At 41.3% G+C, this 21,854-nt stretch overlaps 1 protein-coding gene across 8 annotated transcripts in view; it reads left to right on the forward strand.

The window, feature by feature from the left end:
• The window catches only part of Plekhg1 (pleckstrin homology and RhoGEF domain containing G1), a 208,941-nt gene that overhangs the window by 156,761 nt on the left and 30,326 nt on the right, over positions 1 to 21,854 (forward strand). For all 8 annotated transcript variants that reach the window (XM_015502244.2, XM_048799875.1, XM_048799867.1 and 5 more), the window contains 3 exons: positions 7,740 to 7,809; positions 16,028 to 16,074; positions 20,624 to 20,774. In XM_015502244.2, the coding sequence (XP_015357730.1) occupies positions 7,740 to 7,809; positions 16,028 to 16,074; positions 20,624 to 20,774 (268 nt within the window). The remainder of the gene's footprint in view (positions 1 to 7,739; positions 7,810 to 16,027; positions 16,075 to 20,623; positions 20,775 to 21,854) is intronic.

Genomic DNA, 21,854 nt, shown 5'->3' on the forward strand with positions numbered 1-21,854 from the left:
GATAAGGGATACGTGACCTGTAGTTCCAAAATGCAGGAAAGCATCAGCGTATGATACACACCCATGAACCACCCACCTCTATCTGAGCCTTTCTTGTTCCATATTAGCTTTAGAAGTTTTTTAAAGCATAAAGACATTAGAGATAATACTGAAGCCAATTAGATACTCACCCCCAGCGGCACGTGGCTTTGGAGAATGGCTGACTCTGTGTTGGTAAACCAGTTCTCCAGCACGGAGACAGGAGGAGGGAGGTCTGGAATTTATAATGCTCATGAATTTCTGTGGTATTTTACTAACAGCTTTATTAAGAAATGTAACTCTCACACAATCCACTGGTTTAAAATGTACATAGTGTTTCATGGTGACTTCAAAGAGAGTTAATTTTAGAACATTTTTGTCACCCCAAAAAGAAACTCTACACCCTTTTGCAGTCATTCCCACTTCTTTCACCCCCAGGCCCTAGCAACCACATCTGCTTTCTGTCTCTAGTTTGCCTATTCTGGGCTTTTCATATAGACAGAATCAAAGACTCTATGGCCTTTTGTGACTGGCTTCTTTCATTAAGCATAACATCTTTGAGGTCTATGCCAATTGCAGCATACATCAGCACTTCATTCCTTTTTGTTTCTAAATAATATTCCATTGTATGGATATACCACAACTTATTTATCCATTACCAAGTTGCTGGACATTTGGGTGATTTAGAGTTGCAGTTCATTTAACTACTATCTAGTACTCCATGGGGGCTCTATCCCTTTGTGTTGTGCCAATTGCAGTAAATAGGAGCATCTTTCTTATTGGCCCCTTAGGTTTCTTTTGTGGTTTCCTGGATCACATCCATTGTCCAATTTCCTGTTGGGATGTTTCTTTTTCTTGTTGTTGTAAAGGAGTCCTTGATGAATTCTAGCTAGTGATCTTCATATATCATGTTCCAAATAAATCCTAGTATGAGACATGTCTTTTAACTCTAATTATGGTTTCTTTGAGAATGAGTTATTAAAATCATAAGTTTGACAACACAGAATATAATTTTAAAAAGTTTTTTTAGTTGTAGTTGGCACAATACCTTTACTTATTTATTTATTTTTATGTGGTGCTGAGGATCCAACCCAGTGCTAGGTGAGTGCTCTACCTCTAAGCCACAATCCCAGCCCCCAAAATATACTTTTGATAAAAGCATAAAGATTTTATGTTGTGTTTTACAATTATCTCCTAATCTCAGGTAACAAATATGCTCTATTTTTTTTCTAATTTTATCTTCAAAAACTCCTAAAATTTTGCTTTTCACATTGTCTTTAATCTGCCTAAAATTGATGGCAAGTTGCTAAGTGGTAGAAGGTCTAAAACTCTTATTTCAAAAATTAAAATGTCTGGCTTCTCCATACTGACTTGTAGTTCTGTGTTCCTCATAGGCCAGGTTTATTTCGATATGTGGTATGTGTCTGCTTCTGGGCTCTATATCCTCTCTGTCTGTTTCCACTCACCTCCCTGAAGCTCACCTGCTCTTCTTCAACCCTAGTTTAGCTTTTGTGGACTCTGCCCTGTCAAATGATTTTTATTTATTAGTTTATCAAGTTTCATGAAGCACTCAGTGGGATTTTTTATTGGAATTGCATTAAATTTATATTTATAGGTTAACTTTGTCGAAATTGACATGTTGTAAAGATGAAAAACTTAACAGTGATGAGTCACCTCATTCATAGATCTGTATCTCTTCAATCAACCTTTTAAAATGTCCTTTAATGTTTTAAAATTTCTACATCACATGCATACACATTAACTTTGAAAAATTCATTCCTAGATACCTTATAGCTTTTGATGTTATTTTGACTAGAACAATTTTGTTTTCTTGTTTTAAACTAACTGTTGTTTTCATCTAGGGGTGCTTTTGATTTTTATAAGTGAATACTGTTTCACACTACCTTTTTAAACTTTCCCATTGATTCTTAGATTCCCATGTAGACAGTGATGTCAGAAAATGGGGATAATTTTTGTCACCCTTTCCAGTTCTACTACCATTTATGAGTTTTTCTTGTCCTATTGCTAAAGCAAGTCTTCTCATACAGTGTTGGGATGTGAGAGCATTATTACCTTCTTTTTGATATTTGCAGGAATACATTGCCATTAAGTATAATGTTTGCTGTGGAATTTGGATAAGCACTTGTCCTAGTAGGATTTTATTACAAATCTTGTGAATATTGAATTTTATTGAATGGATAGTATGCCTTTAATGAAATTAACTTGATTTTATTCTGTGTTTTCATAATGTGGTGAATTATATTAGCATTCTGATTTGAATCATTCAAAACATGACCAGAGGGCTGGGGAAGTGGCTCAAGTGGTAGTACGCCCACCTGGCATGCACGAGGCACTGGGTTCGATCCTCAACACCACATAAAAATAAAAAAGATATTATGTCCACCTAAAACTAAAAAATAAATATTTTTTTAAAAAAACATGACCAGAATAAAACCTGCCTGGTCATGATGTCTTATTTATCTATGCACTGGTGAATTTGCTATCTTTGTATCTTTTTAGAGGAATTTTCATGCATGTTCATAAATGACAGTACTATACAGTTTCTTTTACTATCTTTGTTCAGTTTTGATATATGACAAATGGTTATTTCATAAAATCTTCCATCACAAAATGTTTTGGAATATAATTGAGACTTTGTTATTTTTCCTTTTTGGTAGCCAAATGTCTTCTTTCTCCACACTAAATTAGAAATTTAAGCCTCTGCTTTGCTGCCTGGAATAAATGGTCAGAAAACTGAGATAGACAAAGGTACCACTTTCCCCATTTGGACCAGCCCCTTAAAGTCCCCAAACTTTTTGGGGCAGGGGATACCAGGGATTGAACTCGGGGGCATTCACCCACTGAGCCACATTTCAGCCCTATTTTGTATTCCATTTAGAGAAAGGGTGTCACTGAGTTACTTAGCACCTCACTTTTGCTGAGGCTGACTTTAACTCAAGATCCTCCTGTGTCAGCCTCCTGAGCTGCTGGGAGTACAAGAGCGTGGGCCACCACGCCCAAATCCAACCATGTTTCTTAAGTGATTTTCTCTTTCACCTTCCATGACCTCCCACCCTCTTCTACCCCTGCCCAGCCTCAGTTGCTCTCTGTCATGCTGCCCTCTTTATTTCCTTCCTGTCATATGATACCATGTGACAGTATGCTGTTTATTGTCATCTGTGATCAGAACATAAGTACATGTTTCTTGCATGGGGCCTTTGTCCGTCGTCTTTACCCCGTAATCTCAGCCTTCTATCCACGCCTAGAGGGGGAGCCTTCGGTATTGCTAGTTGAATGGCAAGCTGACAGGCAGGTAGGACAGCTTTATTGGGACAGTGGCCCCGGTGTAAAAGCATGAGGCAAACCCATGGCCTTTTCCTCACCATTTCCATTCTTATCGTTTTCATCCTATTCTAGAAAAGGGCTGTAAAGGACAGCTGGCCAGGTAATACCAACAAGGCCTCTCAGGTGGGCAGGACCATGTTGAAGACTGGCCCTCAGCCTCCTTGAGTCAATCAGGGAAGAACTGCTTCAGTAGATGTGTTTGTAGTAGAGTGCAGGACGGGACTCAGCTCCATGCTCGCCACAGCTGAGCCATTAATTAGGAGCTGTGTGACCTAAGATGAACGACCATTTCTTTATGGGCCATAGTTTCCCTCCTGGCTCTGTGGTTCTTGGGGCAGAGAATGCCAGTCATTTGCTTACAGGTGAGGTTCCACCTGGAGCCTGGTGAAGAGTTCCTCCCCCCAGCACTCTACTCGGGGGGTGGAATTAATACATGGAGGGAGCATGATGAGCCTAACAGAGAGAACACCAGGAATTAAATATGCCAAGGAGTGTTTCTATTAAGCTCCAAAAAGGAGCGTGATGGAGTCTGCTCGAAATTCCCCTCTGCTTAGAAAGAGGAAATTTCTATTGAGAGATCCAGACATAAAACCGCCATCCGCAGCACCCCATCCTCCAGTCAGGGAAGACACGGTGACTCCAAAAACGGTATCTTTGGCCGTCCTTTGTCTTCCACCTTCTCTCTTACCTTGTCCAGTATTCAGAGCTCAACTATCTTTAGTTTAACCAACCCATCCTTCTATAAAAAGATAATGATATAAGCATCAGAAGTAAATTTTTTCACATTAAAACTTATCTTTGCCAGGCACAGTGGTGCACACCTGTAATCCCAGCAGCTTGGGAGGCTGAGACAGGAGGGTGACAAATTCAAAGCCAGCCTCAGCAAAAGTGAGGCGCTAAGCAACTCAGTGAGACCCTGTCTATAGATAAAATACAAAATAGAGCTGGGATGTGGCTCAGTGGTTAAGTGCCTCTGAGTTCAATCCCCAGTACCAAAAAAAAAAAAAAAACAATTAACCAAGGAGATATTTTTTATAAGACTATTGGGAAGAATGTTCAAATTGGGACTGTCCTAAAAGATCCTTTCAAAGTGTAAAATTCAGCAGTAGATTTCAAAGTAATGGCACAGCCTATTGGTAAGGCTTCAAACTCCAGAAAACCTTTAACAAAGCCCACTTACTGAGTCTGAGTAGAATATCAAAGAAGAATATCCATCCTGATCTGAAAAGTCCATTAAAATAGTCCTCCCTTTTCTAACAACATGTCCATGTGAGACTAGGTTTTTTTCTACAGACCACCCCCGCCCCACCACAACAGCTTGCAATAGGTTGAATGGAGAAGAGGGCAAATTCAATAAAAGGGAGAGGAAATAAAGTTAAAATCTCCTCCAGAAAAACAGAACAGTAAATAAGAAGATGGTTTAAAGAAGAGGATGAATAAGAAAAATTTGAGACTTAGATCCTGAGATCCCAAATGTGAATAACATGACCTTCCACAATGTGGGGGTGGAAGCATCTAAGACAGGAGCCAGGAACACAGGCTTTTAAGCTTTTTGGTCCTAGGATCTGTTACGTGTTTAAAAATGATTAAAGACACCCCAAAAGCTGCTTTTGTTTGTTTTTTAATGTTTTGTTTACCATGTTAGAAACTAAAACTGAGAAATTGTTAAAGTATCAGTTTCTGTAATAATATATTAAACCCACATGTTTAAGGAAAGTGATTTTACGACTTTTTTTTTTCACAATGTTGATGTGTTTTGGAATTGTTTTACATTTTCACAAATCACCTTACTCTGACCTAAGAGGACACAGAATTCTCATATCCACGCCTACTTTCAGTCTGTCCTAATATAGAACATCAAATAGCCTCTGGAAGAAGCCACTGTACTCTTTTGATAGAGGGAAAGTAAAAACCCAATAGCATCTCAGCATTTTTATGAAATAGTATCTTGTGTTCTTCCTGAGGCAGGGTCCCTGGACCACACTTTGAGATCAAGATCTGTTCCCACATGCTTGAATTGACCCAGTATGTGAACAGGACCCACCCTAAAGCCCACCAACTCAAAGCTTTGTTAGAGTCTGTAAACAAGTCAAAATAACACCTGGCATTTTGCCAGGGGAATGTTAGAGTTTGTAAACAAGTCTGGATGGTGCCTGGCAAAATGCCAGAGGGAGTGGTTTGAGAAGTAACAAAAGCGAGCCATTAAGTGTGGAGATTCCTGATTGGTTGACTGATGTATCTAGTTTATGCTAATTAGATAAGCTGTGTGGAATGTATAAATACTGCTCCTGTCCTGCAATAAACGGCTTCCACTCCTGCAGTATCAACGTACACAAGTTGTTCGTCACCCCCCGGTTATTTTGCTGCAGCCAGACTGCGGCAAAGCTTCAGAATAACATTAACAAAGACATAATTCTAAAAGCTTCCAGAACTGAAAAAACAAAAAACAGGTCATATGGAATCTTGATGGGGCATCAGAATGATAGTGGACTCTCAGTAGCACTGTTGGAATTTACAAGGCAACAGACAGCCCTTTGAATGCTCAGAGAAAATGACTTCCAACCAATAATTCTTTTTTTTTTCTTATTTTTACCAGGGATTGAACCCAGGGATGTGTAACCCCTGAGCCACATCCCCAGCCCTTTTTACATTTTATTTAGAGGCAAGATCTAAATAAATCTTATTTAGATAAGGGTTGCTTAGGGCCTCACTAAGTTGCTAAGGCTGGCTTTGAACTCTCCATCCTCCTGTCTCAGCTTGAGCCACTGGGATTACATGTGTGTACCACCATGCCCAACTCCAACCAAAAATTCTGTATCCACTGACATCATGCAGCAGTGTGAAGAGAAGAACATGTTGAAACTGGAACAGTCCCAGAAAATTGTCCTCCTTTTACCTTTCTCAGAAAGCTGCTGGCTATTGTCACCTCTCAAAGGCAGGGATACATAGGAACTGGCCCCTAAGAAGCAAGGATCCAGCATAGGAGATAGGCCGCAGACATCGTCAGGAGGCTGTTGGTGAGCATGTCCAGCAGCTGGAAGAAGAGCATGTGCAGGACAGGGCAGGCTGTGGGCTCCAGGAGGGAGACCACAGGAAAGACGCCTAACCGGTGGGCTGTCGGATGTTCTGTCCCAGTGGGTGAGATTTATACTGCTGGCCCACTGATGAAAATCATTGGTGCGTACTTTGAAAACAAAGCAAAAGCAAAAAAAGAGAGAGAGAATTTTAACTCCAGGGAAAACATGGTTCTACAAGAAGGAAAAGAGATCCTGGTGTCTGCCAAGAGATTAAACTGGGAAAACTCTTTCCATAGTCTTAAAGATACAAATTCAGACATTTAATCTCATGAAGCTACAAAAGAGAACTGATGGAGATGATGGCAGGAGGAGAAGTTTGGGGAAAATAATATAAGCAAGAAATAGCTGCAACTGAAAAATAATGGAAATCCACTCTTAATATCCATAGAAATAGGGGCGGGCGTGCCTAGCAGGAGCAGCTGAAGGGTTGAAAATGTTCTCTGCAGTGGCCCATCAAGAATGAGAAGCACAAAGCAACAAAGTGTTTCTATCCTAATTCCTATAGAACTCTTTAAAATTTATTAAAATTTAATGTACTATGTATGACATTAGCAAAGACATAATGTAATACATAGTATCTTAAAACAATTATTCAGCATATTAAATTATATATTAATACAATTTAAATGGAGTGCAATTTGGAAGTGTGATAATATTTAATGCTGAGAATGACCTTTGACCCAGCAATTCCCCTTACAGAATTTTTATCAGACATTGGGAGATTAATTAAATGAATTATGGCATAGCCACAAAATGAAAGACTGAGCAGTTACTTAAACTAATGACACTGTCACTAAAAATTAATATAAATTTATATTTGAGGAGAGCAATTTTCTCCCCTGGCATGTCTCAGTTGTTAGTGTGATTTGTCACTGAATGTCTGACTTCCAGTGCATTGGAAGCTCTAGAGATCAGGCACCACATGTCATTATGCTCACTGGTGTGTTCTGAGGGCCTGGCCCTACACCGGGTACCCAGGCAGTCATTTGATGAATGAGTGAGTGTTTGTGAGCATTCGTGCAGCCAAAGACAAAAGTCTAGAAAACTGAAATTTCAGGCAGGGCTTATCTCTGGTGGGAGTTTCCCAAACTGTGTTTAAATCCTTGCTCTGCTATGCCTTTGGACAAGCCCCTTATCTAATTCTTTCATACAAATGGCAGAAGGCCTTCAGTTATCCAGTTCTATGATTCCTCGTAAATGCATTAGAAATGTTTAAAATTTTAAGTGATTTTGTAAAATGCCCTCAACCAGAAGACTCCATCTAATATTTCCTGGGTCTTTTTGTTTGTTTGTTTAAAGTGAACTTCTGCAAGATTTGGAAAACTGTGAAAATGATCCTGTGGCCATCGCAGAATGTTTTGTGTCCAAGGTAAGCAGGTCTCATTTCTCTGGGCCCGCCAAGGCCGATAGTATGGATTGTTTCCATTTTAGAGTTAGAATGGCTGGTTTGTTCTATATGGGATGCAGTTGGACACTCTTTTTTTTTTTCCCCCATTTGTTTCAGTAGGAAAGGAAAAAAACAAAAACACTGCTACTGGGAAGAGGAAGAGGCTGACTTAGTAGTTGTCCTGGAACTTGCTTTGTAACTGGAGAATGTTACTCTTTCCCAGGAAAGACTTGAAGCTTGGAGGAGGAGAGTCTAGAGTAGAAAAATGTTAGGAAAATAAATATGTATAACATACCACTAAATCTGTTATAAAAATACATTAGAATCTAAATGTTTTCTATGAAATAAGTGTGGTACTAGCCTGGTCTCTATAATTATCTTTTTTTTAAATATTTTTTAATTGTCAATGAACTTTATTTTATTTATTTATATGCAGTACTGAGAATCGAACCCAGTACCTTGCACATGCTTGGCAAGAGCTATACCACTGAGCCACAACCCCAGCCCTTATAATTATCTTTTATGGGATAAAAAGCAGCAGAGTGATTTCCTACACCTTAAAATGCAGTCATTTTCCTATATTTTTCTTAAGCGGTGTTAATGCTTAGGAAAACACTGGGAGCAGATTTGACTTAAAGCTTACCCAGCAGTGAGCTCAGGCTCTGAACTTGGAAGGAAAGCGTGCTCCGAGACATGCCCAGCAGCCCTTGACTGTGTTTCTTTCTCAACATGCTACCTGGTAGAGATAGAAACCTATCTTGTTTAAGTTTCTCTTAAAAATTCAACAGCTTTTGTTTGGAAAACCTCTGGCAGAAACTGTGTTTCAGCAGAAGTTTGTATGGTTTCTACAGTTGTGTAAAGGTTTGAAATGTACAAAGGTTTAAGCAAAGTTCATGAAGGTGCTCGGAGACCAGCGGTGAATTAGCACCTCATTGGGAGCCTCAAGTCCAATGTGAACTTGGGATGTTGTCCCAGCCTGACCTGGCTCCAGACTTGTTCCACAAGGTCATTTCTGTTGACTGTAGATCCTTCCAGATGGCTTTGAATTCAAACATAACACCCTGTTGAAGTTCTGTAAAGACCATTGATGATCTTATGTGTAAATTCTCCTGCCTTTCATGTACCTGTGTGTGTTCATGTGTAACATGTTGTACACACATGCTTAAACACATAGATACTCTTCAAAGTTTTCAGGGTCATAATTGATTCTCCAAAAGGTAGGAATTTAAAAAAGAGGAAAAAAAATGGAAAGGAGAGAAACGGTAACAAGATAGTCTGAATATATCAAAGGAGATATGTTAAAATAACCGCAGCATATAAACAACATAGAAGCTCTCGGAAACATTTGGCTTTTACTGGTAACTGTAATCACAAACTGATTAAAGATGTTCCAGCATATGCTTAGCTCTGGCTTAATTATTCACATAAAAGTTTGTTTATGTGCCTCCTTGCCAACTCCCAAATCTTATTTTTCATTGTAACATTGCCAAGTTCAATTAGAAGACTGACTTCAGCTCTCCACACTTGCAAGTGGAAGCAGGGAATCGTGAAGTTCTGGCATAACCTGCTTTTCACTCAACACTCTGAAATTTAGAAGATGTTACGTTCTCTGAAACCCACCAGCTGCTCCTCTCTGGGAGGAATGGAAAATTGTTTTAATTGAGAGGTCATTAACGACGGAGGTAAAGCTGGCGGTTGACTTCTGCTTTTATCTGGATCACTGGGGATTACATGGAGATTCATCTTTGACCTGGCTTACCTTTGTGGTATGCATAAGTTAAGGAAATTCTGACCAACCCAAGGAGAATACAGTGGCTTTTTTCCTACTGCTCCTACAAGAATAAGGAGCGGGCAGTTCTCTTGAGGGATAGAAATAAAAGTTCCCTATCGGCCACCCATTCCTGCTCCCATGAATACTGGTCTGCTCTTAGGGATCTGGAAACACCTGGAAGGGCTCCTGCCTTCACCTCCGCCCCGGTGCCCATCCCTCATCTTGACTCTCAGCAGAGCTGGCCCTTGGCAACATAGAAAGGGACAGTATGTCTTGAGAGCCCACCTTACCCTTAGCCACTTCTTCTCCCTTGGTGCCTTTCTCCTTTCAGAGCCAAGGTAAACAAGCACACAGGTATACACATACACGTGAACATGTGTGTGCACACGTACACACACCCTGCCCCTGTATTATCCTCAAGAAGGTGCTGATTCGATATCTGTACCATTAGAGTGTTACCTTCCTGGATGCTGTCTGCATACCAAGCCTTCTCATAGGGTCCAGGAAAACTTCCCAGAATCTGAGAGTGTGAGGGAGGGGGGAAACTGCAGCAGAAGAAGCCCTAAAATCACACTCTGGTTACCTGTTCAGTCACCCTTTGCCCTGTTTGCTCAGTTGGACAGCCCTGATTATCAGAAGCTTTGGCTCTTTGTACACTGTCTCATTTCTGATAATCTCAATTTGAAAGAATTGAATAACTAGAAGTCAATATCTATTTTTTTCTAATTTGTGTAATATATACAACTACATACATTTAAAAAAGGATTGGGGTGGCATACATGGTAAACTATGGCATGTAAGTATTAACAGACCCAGGAGCTACTGCTTTTTGTGTAAAACCATTATTGACAAGGCCCACAGAGCTTTATAAATCTAAGATCAAACTTGTATTTGATTCTCCAATAAGGCTATATTGTTGATGTCAATCAGAACTCGCTGATACATGATAGGAATACAGCCACAGTATCACAAAACACCATTGTGCAGAAGTCTTCAGGCCTTACTAAGGCTGTGCGTACATAGACTGCATATTTCCACTGAGGCCATTATGTTTTAATTTGGCATTTCAAATGATCCTAAAGATCCCCAAACACAAGGAAAGGCAGCCTGATCTTGCTCGATCCCAGGTTTAGTAGAGCAGGGAGCAGGAAAGAAGAATAAGAAACTTAGAGAGTGCTAGCAAATCCAGAGAAAAGCTCCAATCTGATGTATACTTCCTAAAGGACCTTGGGCAGGTCAAGGCCTTTCTCAACCCTTGGAGCCAGGGCTGGCTTCAGATGCCACCAGGTGAACTTGAGGGCCCAGGTGGAGGCTAAGGCAATCCAGGTGCTTGCTTGGTCTCATAGGATAGTATTCGTCATGTGAAACTCGAGGCCCTTTGCCCGTGGATTCTACTCTTTCTCAGGAGACACCGGAAACTGGGATATTTATATTTTCCAGTGTTTTAAAGTTGACAACTAATTTGGATTTTTAAACAGTATTATGCCTGAACATTTAGTATCATGCTTAAACTTTAGTCAACAAGGCCATGGAGAAACAGATGCTCTCACAACTGTGCCAAAGCAAAATGGCACCGACATTATGGTGAAGGATGTAGCTCAACATTACCCTGTTGCCTGCTAATTCTGCTTTCAAAGATCTACTCCAAGGATCAATAGAAAAGATTCAATAGGAATGATGCTATTCTTGGCAGTAATGTTTGTTACCAAAAAAGACTGGAAACAGCCCACATGTCCCCGAACAAGAATCTGGTTGAATAAACCAAAACATATCCACGTGATGGAGTACCATGAAGCATAAAAACAAAATAAGAATTGCAGAGGGCGTGGGTAAGAGTTTGTAGGGCACTGTGGTTCTCAAAGTGGGATCCCAGCACCTCAGGGAACTTGTGACACATGCGAATTCTCAGGCCTCCGTCCCGGATCTACCAAGTTAGAAACTCCAGGGAAGGGACCCAGCCATCAGTTCAAGCCCTCCCGGGGACTCTGATGCCCACTCGAGTTTGAGCATCACTAGTGTAACATGATTTGTTTATCTACAAAGGGAGGATATGCCTGTTCAGAAACAGGATAACCTATAAGATTAAAAGAGGAGATAGGAGAGGATAGAATGGAGAAGAATAGAGGTTAGACTTCTTTTAATGTATTTCTTTGTAGGGTTGACGTTGAAAAAAATGTACATAATTTAGTTATTTTTTAAAAAAAGGTAAAAGTTTGAAGATACAATCTTCAGAAACTGAGAGCAAATGAAGCACACGCGACTAATCATGTGTCAGGTTGGTGGCGTGACCATGCAGAGGGAATTCCGATTGATTTGAAAGGATGCACTGGACAGAACACGGCACATACATCTTTAACTGTTTGGGTGATGATTCTATTTATCATGATGTTACAATTGTTATTCTGAAATTATTGAGCGTGTCATGGGATAAAGCAAAAAAGTATTTATGTTAGTGTCATTGAGAACAGGAATTGCCAAGGAAAAGGAAAATACGGACACAAGAGCACTTGAGGCTAATTTAAAAAGCTGTACTCCTGAATCTGAATGGGAGCTTGAGTAGCCCTTAGCTGAAATACTTGGGACCAGAAGTATTTCAGTATCAAATTTGGGGGAGGATATTTTGAAATATTTACATGTACTAAATGAGATATCTTGGGGATAGGACCCACATCCAAACGCAAAATTCATTTGTGTTTCATGTTCACCTCATTGAGGGTTATTTTATACAGCATTTTTAGTGTACTTGCATCTTGACTGCCATAAGTGTGGAATTATCCACCTGGGGTATCATGATGAGTCTCATAAAGTTTCAGATTTGGGAGTATTTTGAGTTTTCAGATTACAGATACTCAACCTGTACCAGTATGAACTAAGGATGTATTTTATCCTTTAAAAAAACATCATATTTTTTACCCTGTCCACTGAAAAGCCCTAATGACTAACTCAGTAGCAATAGCATCCCTAAAACCCAAATTGTGGTCTTCAAATGCTATTTGCCACCCAAGGATCAGGGCTCAATGGAGCCTGAGTGTTTGGTAGACAATACACAAGACTTTCCATGATAATAATGGTCCGGGCATCTTGTCCCACCAGGAAACTCAGAAGCTATGGAAGAGAATAGGAGTGCTCAAAGAACAATGTTCAAAAGAGGCTCTGTCAACAAAAGATGGGATTGTTGGAGTGTCAGCAAAGACAATGGAAAATGGTCAAAACTCATTAAATGTTTATGAATTTACAGTGGTATTAAAAAAAAACTGGTCACCTTTGCTGGATGGCAGAGAATCATACATTATTTAGAAAATCAAGAGAAAGAGAATTTACCCTGCACAAACTGCAGAGTAAACCAACAGTTCATAGGAGAAAGTTCCTTTTTCAGAAAGATTCTGACTGATAAATGAAGCAGGAACAGCAGAATTAGAAATATCATCTTTTGTAACCCTAATACAGTAATAGATCTTGGTGGTAATTGCCAACTTCGAGCATCACAAAAAGGACAGCAAGGCCCTAAGCAACTTAGCAAGACCCTGTTTCAAAATCAAAAATAAAAGAGCTGGGAATGTATCTCCATGGTGAAGCACCCCCTGATTCAATCCCTAGTATTAAAAAAAAAAAAAAAAGAAAGAAAGAAAAGCCAGACATCAGGTGCCTCCTGACGGAAGTGCAGTGTAATCTATGGTGGATGTTGCCAAATTTTGAGACCTAAATCTGAGCAAGCTCTACTGATCCACACAGAGTCAGCAGACAGGGTGTGTACCATGGGACTGTCACCAGCCCTACTGAGACTGACTATTCAGGACAATCTGGTTCCTTCAACCAGACTGAATCATTTACATGTGATAGTGGCACTGTGGTGATGCCACTTGGTTGAGGAGCTTGTTTTGAAGGTGCATACTCTAACCCAAATGAAATGATACGAGGCCTAGAATTTGCTTCAGAGTGATGGGGACGCAGGGGACCGGGTGGGATGTAATGATTACGGAGGTTGGATGGTGGACACTGGGATTCACCATTTTATCCTTTCTATTTGTATATATGCTTAAAACTTTCCATTATAATAATATGAAATGTTTAACCTAATCCCAGTTGAGTTTAACAAGAAAGATTCTAAGGATTCTTTTTGAATTGGGGAAAAAAAAGAATATTCAGAGCATTAAAATCAAGAAAAGCCAGGTGCAGTGGCGCGCACCTATAATTCCCAGCAGCTCAGGAGGATGAGGCAGGAGGATTTCAAGTTCAAAGTCAGCCTCAGTAACTTAGTAAGGCTCTAAGCAACTCAGCAAGACCCTGTCTCAAATTTTAAAAAAGGATGTAGCTCAGTGGTTTAGTGCCCCTGGGTTCAATCCACAGTACCAAAAAAATTTTTTAAAGTCAAGAAAACTCAATTTAGAATCACATGTCAGTGCAGCATAAAATAGTTTTAAGAAGTCAAAAGTTTTATGAAATCAGAAAAGAGTGAAATGCGACGTGCCACCCAAAGTATCCAGTGACTTTTTTTCAAATAGAATTCAGTAGAGACTTTTTAAGAGCTAGATGTTTTTTTGTTTTTTGTTTTTTTGTTTGTTTGTTTGGTTGGTTTTTTTGGCTTGAATCATCTATTCTGAATGGCAGTCTGAACAGGCACTAGTGTAAAAACCTGGCTTCTGTACTGCACCTGCCCACATAGACAGCTCTCCTCCTCGTCAGCCTAGGGATCCACCAAAAAGACTGGGGATGTAGGAAATCTATGGTCCTCTAGTTTATTCTTCCAAATTACATAATTCAACAGGGTTCTGCACCTTTCATCATCTTTGAAGTATTTTACAACTCCCATCAGTTTTAGATAACTGATTGCTGTGCAAATGGTTCTTGGCCACAGAAAGCAAATGAATTCTGTCCCAGGCAAGAACATTCGAATTCATTATCCACCCATCCCCATAGAAAAAGCCAGTTTTGTATCTATGTGTAAATTCACTTCAGCATTGATCAGTGACCTAACTGTTATACTTTTATTTATCTTTTGATCCAACTGAAATGTCTTAGAACAATCCTCCCTAATAGGTTAACTAAAATACCTGACAGTGTTCATTTTATATTTGCATGGAAGTCAGATTCTACCTTTTTAAAGAATTAACCTTTAATGAGCAAATATTTAACATTTCCCAATTTCAGATAAATATGACTGGGACATCTGCAAGACTGAGGTAGCCAAGGGAATGGAATGGTTTTAGGGAATGGGGGTATGTTCGCGGCAGGAGGCAGGACCCACACATTTGATAGCCAGACATGAACTGCACTTGGGCATTGCTGCCATGCTGAATGTGTGCTGATCAGTAGGCTTGGTCCTGCTCTCAAATAAACTTTGGCTTAGTAGGGAAGAAGGGAATGCAGTAGTTTGACAAACACTGTGAGCCAAATGTGCACAGTGTGTCCTCTACCCTGAAGGAATTCTCAGCTTAATGTGGGAGATGGACAAACAGAAAATGTCACTCTCGTTTGGTTGGTGCTACCAGGGAGGCCAGTACTGGATGTGCTGGAAGCCCAAAGTAGGAGCTGTTGGCCCAGCCCAAGAGCTCACAGAAGGCTCCTTAGAGGAAATAAGGCCCGGACTCTGAATAAGGGAGGCACAGTGGCTCTGCAGCGAGAGGAGTGGGAACAAGAGTGGGCAGGGACAGCAGAAGGCACAGGCCTTGAAAGTGCCCAGCAGCTGCTTAGCTGCTTTTTTTTTTTTTTTTTTTTTTGTGGAAGTTTCCAGGGATTGAACCGAGGGGCGCTTAACCACTGAGCCATATCCCAGCCCTTTTTAATATTCTGTTTAGAGACAGGGTCTTGCTGAGTTGCTTAGGGCCTCCCTAGGTTACTGAGGCTGGCTTTGAACTCATGATTCTTCTGCCTCAGTCCCCCAAGCTGCTGGGATTTACAGGTGTGTGCCACTGCACTGCTGCACTGCACCTGGATTATTTTATTTTTTATTTTTTATTTTGTTTTTTTGGCAATGCTGGGGATTGAACTCGGGGCCTCACGTATGCTAGGTGAGTGCTTTACCACTAAGCCACATCCCCAGCCCCATACCAGCTTTCTTGTCTCCTGCATGTACTCCCACCATGTTGTTCCTATGTGATGTTTACATTACCCACTTATATTTCCCTCTCACCCTGTTGCATCCACCAGAGAACCAGGAGCACTTTAGGGCAGAAACTGTGTTTTCGTCCTCTTCCTGTTTGTCTTCAGAGTATCTGGAACCAGGTGTTTAGAAGACCCAAATTAGTCAGAGTGTGTGCAGGTTCTAGGTATATAACAGTGGGCACAGACGATCCCACAAGGGCTCCAGAGACTGGCCAGTGTGATTACAGAAAGAAATTTAAAGGCCCAAATGCTGTTTCTTTTCTTGTTTTTAAATGAATGTTGATGTCTGTGCTTTTTTGCCTATAAAAGTCTCTCGTTTCCTTGCAGAGTGAAGAGTTCCACATTTACACCCAGTATTGCACCAACTACCCAAGGTATGGATCAGGAAGGAGTGGATCACTTGGGATCCCTTTCATAATGTTTCAAGTCAGCATATCCAACATGTGGAGTTCTCAGGTGTTGTCTAGCTGGCCTTGTGCTAAATCCGTGAGCAAACACAGAACACGCAGAGAACAGACTAGGGGATCCCAGATATCTACTGATCCCTTTGGGCTTTGGGGGCTCCAAGCAGAGACAGTGCAGGGAAAAAAAATGAGAAAGACATGGAAAGAGACCAAAAAGATTACTAGGTATCTCCAAAGGAAAGCAGGCTGTTGGCCTCGTCTGTCAACCTTTTTCTCTGTGCCATGTCATTACGATTGGGAAGCACTGCTAATGCATTTATGTAATCCAGCTGGGGAGAAAATGTGTTCTGTTTTTGCTCTGTAAGTTTTATGAACTACACGAGTTTTTATGGAGTTCAGAAAAAGGACAGATTGTGAGAAGCCAACAGGAGAAAAGGGGGCCCGTGGTCTCCCCTGGGTTGTTAGCTCAGTTTTGCTTATACAAGAAAGGCAGGGCAATTAGGGAGCAGCCTGGGCAATATATTAATCAATCAATAAAAGCCCAGGAGCCCAATATAATGGGCCACAACTGTAGGCATTTGATTCTCCAAAAGACATTTACCGGTCACACTTTGATTCCTAAGCACTGTGTTAAATGCTATAAATACAACATGTTGAACTCCACCTCCACAGCCATTCAGAGAGATTGGGGGATTAAAGCAAGGCCCCAGAGCTTGGCACCTGATAGGCTGTCTGCAAAGTCAAGGTCATCACCACCTTTGCCCCATCCCCATCCCCATTTTATGAATGAAGAAGCTGAGGCTGATAGGCAAATTGTTTCAGGGACCAATCACATAGCTGATGAATGGTCCAGCCTGTGTTTGGGCCCAGGTTCCTCCACTCTCAGACCTCGTGTTGATCCCCCGTGCCTTCTTACTATTTTTTTTAACCACATGATTAGCAGTCTTGAGTTATCCTAAGGACAGCCAGGACGAGAACTGGGGAGATTTTACACACTCCGTGAGTGGTCTTAGAAGAGTCCCCAAGGATACAGCTGGTGGCAGGATCCATGTGGAAGAGAAGCCAGCATGTGGGAAGGGAAAAATAATTCTTGCCCTGCTTAGAAATAGATCCAGAAAGCAGGTCTTGTTAAAAGAAAAACCCCATGGAATAGTCCCATGAAGCCAAACCTCAGATTTACTGATGATAAAATACTTCCTATTAGAGGATCTTACTGTCCTTTTCTAAATATTTGTCAGGATATTGTGTTGCGGGGATTTATTGGTTGGTGGCCAACCATGCTTTACCCAAATTTTCCATAGAAAGAAAGAAAGGAAAGCATCCTGCATGCATATTGGAGCATTTATCACATATCCCTATCTATAGACACACCCCTGCTTCACAGTTTTACTCAAGCAATTTTCTCTCCTGTACTATTTGTTTCCACCTCGATGCTGAAAATCAGGAAACTGTAGGGTGCTCCAGCAAAATTCCAGGGTCCTTCAGCCAAAAACCAGTTTACACCACACCCTTATGCAGAGAAATCACAGACTCAGCCCTCGGCTTCTCCACAAACTTCTTCCTGAGGGAAAAGCCTTCAAACTGAATAATCAACAAAGTTCTGGACTCGATGATCAGAATCTGTAATAGGACCTTCCCAGATTGCAAATTCAGAAGATTTACTAAAAAAGGAAAGTACAAAATAAAGGCGGCCTTTCACATGTTGGGTTGCTTCAGAGTCTGGGGAAAGGCAAAATCCCTTTTGCATGAACATTATTTTTCCACATTTCTTATTGTTACATTTTAACTATACATGATGGTGGGGTTGATTATATATTTATACATGCACACAATATAACAATATAATTTGGCCAATATCATTCCCAGTATTTCCCTCTTCCCTCCCCTCCTCCCACCCCCTGGTCCCTTTCCTCTATTCTACTGATCTCCCTTTGATTTTCATGAGATCTCCCACCCTTTCATTTCCTTTTTCCTTTGTACCTTTCACTTACGATAGAAAAACATACAACCCTTGACCTTCTGAGTTTGGCTTATTTTGCTCAACATAATAGTCTCATTTTTCCTGCAAATTATATAATTTCATTTTTCTTTATGGCTGATTAAAACTCCCTTGTGTATCTATACCACATTTTCTTTAGCCATTCATCTGTTGATGGTCACCAAGGCTGGTTCCATAGTTTGGCTATTGTGAATGGTTGTAAGAACATTTTTAAGAGCCTACCATTCAGGGATGGTGGTATGGCTCATGGTAGAGCCCTTGCCTTGTGTGCATGAGGCCATGAGTTACGGAAGGAGCCTGTCATTCATGGAGCACAGTTCCAAACTTAATGGAAATCCACAAGAAATAAAGAACCAGTGTCTCAAGCAGTTTATATTCTTTTGGGGAGCAGGGGGGTACTGAGGATTGAACTCAGGGGCACTCAACCACTAAACCACATCCCCAGCCCCATTTTGTATTTTATTTAGAGACAGGGTCTCACTGAGTTGCTTAGAGCCTTGCTTTTGCTGAGACTGACTTTGAACTCGTGATTCTCCTGCCTCAGCCGCCTGAGCCACTGGGATTACAGGCATGTGCCACTGCACCTGGCCTAGTTTATATTCTTTTGAGGGTAGAACTTAACTAAATGCAATAGTGGAATAGCATGTTATGGAAGATCAAATAATAAGTGTAAATTAAATAGGGTGATTTTAGCCAGGCTAAATTCCAGGTACATGCCTGGAATATCCCAGCTATTCAGAAGGCCAAGTCAGGAGGATTGCAAGTTCAAGGCCAGCCTTAGCAACTTAGTAAGGCCTAGCAACTTAGTAAGGCCCTAACCAGCTTAGCAAGACTCTGCCTCAAAATGAAAAATAAAAAGGGCTGGGGATGTGGCTCAGTGATGGAACACTTCTGTTTAATCCCCAGTACCACACACACTCAGTAATGTGTAGTCGAAGTTCAAGAAGTGATAAGTCTCAGTGAGGGGTAGTTAAGAACAGTTTACTAGAGAAAGTGGAGTGGGTTTCTTTGTTTGGTTTTTGTTTTGTTTTAATTTCAAGTCTGACTTGAAACCTGAGTTGGCAGAGCGGTGCTTGCAAGGCGTTCTGGATGAGGAAGCCGTCTCTGCTTCTTTCCCAATTGCAGGGTTTTCATATTCACAGAGAAATAGTTCTTGTCCCTCATCCAGTCAGTTTGGTCTGAGGCCTGAGGTTCCCTTTCCCCTGTCTTAACAAGCCAAGAGTGCCAGGTGTTGTGGCCCATCTGACAAATTTTTCTTTCCCCCTTGGATCCAATCTGGTGACATTTAAGTGGCCTGGCACACTGACCAGTGTCCTCTTTCTTCCTGCCAGTGGTGCCCTGTGATTTCACTGTGAAGAGGCACAAGCCCCTCCTTCCTTACCCCAGGGAGGAGCACAAACAGGACCAGGTCAGTGTCCTCAGATGCCTGTCCTGTAATGAGGACTTCTGGGTACCTGGTGCCCTGCATGCTCCCAGTCTGTGACACAAGTCACTCTCCAGCAGCTGCTCAAGCTATCAGGCAGCTAAGGAGCTACCAGGCAGCGGGTTCTGAGGGGGGGAAAAAAAAAAAAAAACCTGAGAAAAGGTCCCAGGTCATCTGATGGGGAGTTTTGAGATTTGGACTCAAATTTATAAATCAGTTTGAACCGATATTCTGAAAACAGATGGGTACAAAGGAGAGTCCAACAACTTAATTATGAGACTTGCATTGAACTTCTTTCCAAGGAGTCTTATTTTGTTTTTTGACTCTGATTGTCTCAATTAATCGTGAAAACATGTTCGTGACTTGGGGAATAAAAGGGATGAAATTTTTCCTACCTGCTTCCTTCTGAGTTCTGAGACCATAGATGTTAGTGTGTGTGTGTGTGACCACCCGAGCCCCTCAGCATGCTTTAGTTGTGAGGTGCCAGCACTCTTTCTCCTGTTCCTGGAAGCTGTTTTAGCACCATCCTTAGTTACTTTCTGGGATCTGGGCTAAGAAGGAACTCCCACCCACTTTTCTAATACCCTTCAGTGAGGCACTCTCTCTGAGGACTGAGACCGTCTAGAAGGAGGAGAATCACTTGGAGGTGGAAAGGGGATCTATCTGTTCCAGGATTCTCAAATGGAAGTTAACTGTGGGGAAAGGTCTCCCAGAAGAGCCACCACATAAAGCCATACAGCTTTGCAGTATACAGAGCTAACCATCAGAGTTGACAAATGCCCTGGTAGGCATTTACTGGCAAGGATCTACTGGGAAGAGGGAACTATTCTTAGTACAAAGTACCTTAAAATTGACTTGTGGAAACTGTGTGAGATCTGCAGTGTGAGCACTGCTTGAAGATACCAGGTAGGGCACACCTAGGGGCTAAAATCCAGCTCAGATTCCTTTTGCCAAGCCACATGCCCTGGCGTGCACCTGGTCTTCTAGAAGGAAGGACCTTGCTACTAGAAGCCTTGAGCCCATGGTGCTGCATCAAAACTCAGCTACCCCTGCCCTGCATCACACTGACATAAAAAAAACAATTGTTCCTCTTGCAGGTCAGTGGCCGTGCTAACCGAGTGCATGAGGAACAAGATGCTGGCCAAGTTCTTCCGGGAACGCCAGGAAACTCTGAAACACTCGCTGCCTCTGGGGTCCTATCTCCTGAAACCAGTTCAGCGGATTCTCAAGTATCATCTCCTTTTGCATGTGAGTCTCTGCTTGCGCTTGAGCACTTTCCAACGGGATGGAGATCTTGTGTGTATACATTAAGTTTGGGGGAAAATACCAGAAAAGGCTGTGGACATATGGAATCATTTTCCACTCTCATGCTTTACAACTGACTAATCTGCTTTGAGGAATTAGAGATATTTATATTCTAGGCCTGCAGCTCCGCTGACCACGGCCAAATCAAAAGATTAATCTCAGCTCGGATGGTGACAGGGCTTACGAGTGCCTTGCACTGGGCTGTGACAGTCCAGGCAGGGAGCTATCATCCAAATGGAAAACAGGTTTTTTCCTGTTTTATTTTATTTCCATGAGTCCCAATTCAGTAGGAAGTTGAGAGAGAAAGCTATTTGTCATAGATTGGTTCCTTTATGAGAGCAAAGAGGAGGGGCTTGGGGGGGGGGGGACAGAATGTGCAGGAGGTGAGGGCTCCCTGAGCGGGAGAGGCTTCACTTCCAGATATCTTCCCTTTTATAGTGTTTTCCATTACTTTTATAAAATTCAAAGAGTCTTTCGATCAAAGATAGACACAGCTCTCAAATTCTCATTTCTTAGCCTCTAAGGAGACTGATAAAAATGGGAAAAAAAGTTTTATTGAAGGAATTTGCATTCTAGATGTGGAATGCTTATCTCTGCACCACGGGCAAGAAGTAGAGCAGGAAGGTCAGGGGTAGGGCTCTGGGACAAGCAGCCTGCCTCCGAAGCCTAGAAGGTGCCCACCTTCCCGAGGCTCAAGGCACTCGATAAAAATAAGCCAGTGTTTGCAGTTTATTTCTTTCACAATATATTAAATATCTTCCCTTAAAGGGATTTTAATCCAGAGAACTTTTTCAGTCCAACATTACCAGAAATTTCTTCGCTTTGTCTGTTTGCCTGGGTAGCTCATCTATGGAACATTTTGTATCCCATTTATCCACATTGGAGATATTTAATTTTTAAATTGGTCCTAATGACATTTTAGATTTAGTGGAGTAAGTTTTCTAAATCAGCATCCAAATAATTCTTAAATAAATAATACTTATCCCAGGACAGACTTCTGCTGAACTCTGTTAATATCCCAGC

Source organism: Marmota marmota, unplaced genomic scaffold (genome assembly GCF_001458135.2).
Source record: "Marmota marmota marmota unplaced genomic scaffold, marMar, whole genome shotgun sequence".
Lineage (NCBI taxonomy): Eukaryota > Metazoa > Chordata > Mammalia > Rodentia > Sciuridae > Marmota > Marmota marmota.